The sequence below is a fragment of the Pseudochaenichthys georgianus genome, chromosome 9 (assembly GCF_902827115.2).
Source record: "Pseudochaenichthys georgianus chromosome 9, fPseGeo1.2, whole genome shotgun sequence".
Lineage (NCBI taxonomy): Eukaryota > Metazoa > Chordata > Actinopteri > Perciformes > Channichthyidae > Pseudochaenichthys > Pseudochaenichthys georgianus.
In genome coordinates this window covers 48,523,681-48,526,381 of record NC_047511.1, presented here as the reverse complement: position 1 = coordinate 48,526,381, position 2,701 = coordinate 48,523,681, and the positions used below count along the sequence as shown (strand labels likewise).

At 46.6% G+C, this 2,701-nt stretch overlaps 1 protein-coding gene across 1 annotated transcript; it reads left to right on the top strand.

The window, feature by feature from the left end:
• Nucleotides 1-771: 771 nt before the first annotated feature.
• LOC117452516 (nuclear factor 7, brain-like) lies at nucleotides 772-2,441 on the top strand. The gene has a single exon (XM_034091205.2). The coding sequence runs from the start codon at nucleotides 787-789 to the stop codon at nucleotides 2,173-2,175; it is 1,389 nt and encodes a 462-aa protein (XP_033947096.1). The 5' UTR covers nucleotides 772-786; the 3' UTR covers nucleotides 2,176-2,441.
• The last annotated feature ends 260 nt before the right edge of the window (nucleotides 2,442-2,701 follow it).

The following is a 2,701-nucleotide window of genomic DNA, read 5'->3' as shown; positions in this document are numbered from 1 at the left end:
GAGTTCCTGATATGTTTACTTTTAAAGATGTTGTATTTCATGTTTAGTAAAAGCCAAATTGGTATCCAAGATCGTTAACTTTTTTGATGGTTTGTCCATGAACACTAAGCTGTGGATACACGGATAAAATACATCGTAACTGTATTTATTTATTTAAAGTAAGACATGAGTCACTTAGCCATTGAGCAACTTTGTGCAGTGTTACTGAGAGCTTAGTGGCAACCTGTTCAGCATTTTCCCTTGAGTGTCGTCAGCATACATCCGGATAGAGAACGGTCCCAACACAGAGCCTTGTGGTACTCCCAGTGAGCATGGTTTGGTTGATGACAGTTTATTATTTATACCAACACATTAAGAACGACTAGATAAATACGACTTTACCCATTTTAGTGAGCTAACTGATAGCTTGACTTTGGAGAGCTTTGATGAAGGTTTTGGATGACTTACTGTGTCAAATGCTTTATGGAGATCAAGAAAAACTGCTCCAACTATCCCAACTTTGTCTAATTCAGCCGTGATTCATTCCAAGAAGAAACAACATGCAGTCTCAGTAGAACAATTGTCCCTGAATCCAAACTGAATAGGGACGAGTAGGTCATTGTTGCTAAGGTGTGACACCGGCTGTTCTGCAGCTTTGAAACCACTTTCGACACAACAGGTAGAAAGCTGATGGGTCTATAGCTGATAACTTATCACCACATTTAAACACTGGGGCTACAATTATAGTTTTAAAAGCCATGACTGACTGTACTTCCTGTCTGCTGTGTTTCTTCACTCAGAGACAACATGGCTTCCAGATTAGAGGAAGATCTCTGCTGTCCGGTCTGTCAGGAAGTCTTTAGAGACCCTGTTCTCCTGTCCTGCAGCCACAGCTTCTGTAGAGCCTGTCTGAAGAGCTGGTTTAGAGAGAAACCAACACGAGAGTGTCCAGTCTGTCAGAGAAGATCTTCCAGAGGAGAACCTCCCTGTAACCTGGTGTTGAAGAACCTGTGTGAGAGTTTCCTACAGGAGAGAGGTCAGAGACCTCCAGAGGCTCTCTGCAGTCTGCACTCTGAGAAACTCAAGCTCTTCTGTCTGGACCATCAGCAGCCAGTGTGTGTCGTCTGCAGAGATTCAGAGAAACACAGCGACCACAGATTCAGACCCATCGATGAAGCCGCTCGACAACACAAGAAGGAGCTTCAGGAAACTCTGCAGCCCTTAAAGGAGAAGTTAGAGACCTTTGAAGAAGTTAAAGTGAAGTTTGATCAAACAGCAGGACACCTGAAGGTCCAGGCCCGACGCACAGAGACGCAGATTAAGAAGCAGTTTCAGAAGCTTCACCGGTTCCTAGAAGAGGAAGAGGAGGCCAGGCTGGCTGCACTGAGGGAGGAAGAGGAGCAGAAGAGGAGGGTGATGAAGGAGAAGATGGAGGCTGTGAGCAGAGAGATAGCAGCTCTTTCTCACACAGTCAGAGCCACAGAGAAGGAGCTGAGAGCTGAAGACGTCTCCTTCCTGCTCAACTACAAGGCTGCAGCGGAGAGGCTGCAGCGCCCCCTGCTGGAGGATCCACAGCTGCCCTCAGGAGCTCTGATAGACCAGGCCAAACACCTGGGCAACCTCAGCTTCAACATCTGGAGCAAGATGAAGGACATGGTGTCCTACTCTCCTCTCATCCTGGACCCAAACACTGCTGATCCAGACCTCATCCTGTCTGAAGATCTGACCAGTGTGAGAGAAGGAGGAGACGGACAGGAACTTCCTGATAATCCAGAGAGGTTGGATAACTGCTGGTCTGTCCTGGGCTCTGAGGGCTTTGACTCAGGGACTCACAGCTGGGAGGTCCAGGTTAGAGACGGTACATGCTGGGAACTGGGTGTGTTAGCAGAGTCTGTCGACAGGAAGAGAGACATGGAGTCTGGATTATGGAGAATATATTATAATGGAGGTAAATACTATGCATGGTCACCATCAGCTCCAGTCACTCCTCTCCTCCTGCAGAAGAAGCTCCAGAGGGTCAGAGTGAGTCTGGACTGGAGCAGAGGAAAGCTGTCGTTCTCTGATCCTGACACGAACACACACATACACACCTTCACACACACTTTCACTGAGAGAATGTTTCCATACATTTGCACTTTGGATGAAGTGAAGATATTACCCAGGAAGGTGTGTGTGGCAGTGGATCAGAGCAGTTAGATAAACAGGAGGATTATATCTAATTAACTAAAGCTGCAGCTGTTTAGTTTCTTGTTATTTAGTGTTACGTGCCGTAGTGGGTGCTCGTGTGTGTGTGTGTGTGTGTGTGTGTGTGTGTGTGTGTGTGTCTTTCTCTCTCTCCCTCTATATTGTCTCCAGGTGCAGCTTCTCCTCCAGGTGCTCCCAATCAGGGCCTCCATAAAGGACCTGAGAAAAGCAGCAGTCGCTCTCATGGGTGCTGCATGGGTGCTGCATGGTGTCTCTGTCTCTGTGTGCGATATTTGTATTTTAATTTGCTTTGCAAGTTGGCTGGTGAGCCCGTCTTCTGCTTGTCCATCATTGGTAATGAACCTTTGTGGCTTCAGAAGATCAGTTCCCGCTCTTTTTTCTTGTGCCTGGTCATTTCTGTGTTTTGTTACTTCCCTTCGTACCCCTAGTTTAGGAGGGAACGTAACATTTAGTTTGAAGGCTTCCTTTTTGCATCTATGATCAACCTTTATTAAACTGAACTACATGCACTGAGCTT

Bases quoted from the DNA above. Each gene is read 5' to 3' on its own strand.
- LOC117452516 (XM_034091205.2), top strand. From the start codon at position 787: ATGGCTTCCAGATTAGAGGAAGATCTCTGCTGTCCGGTCTGTCAGGAA.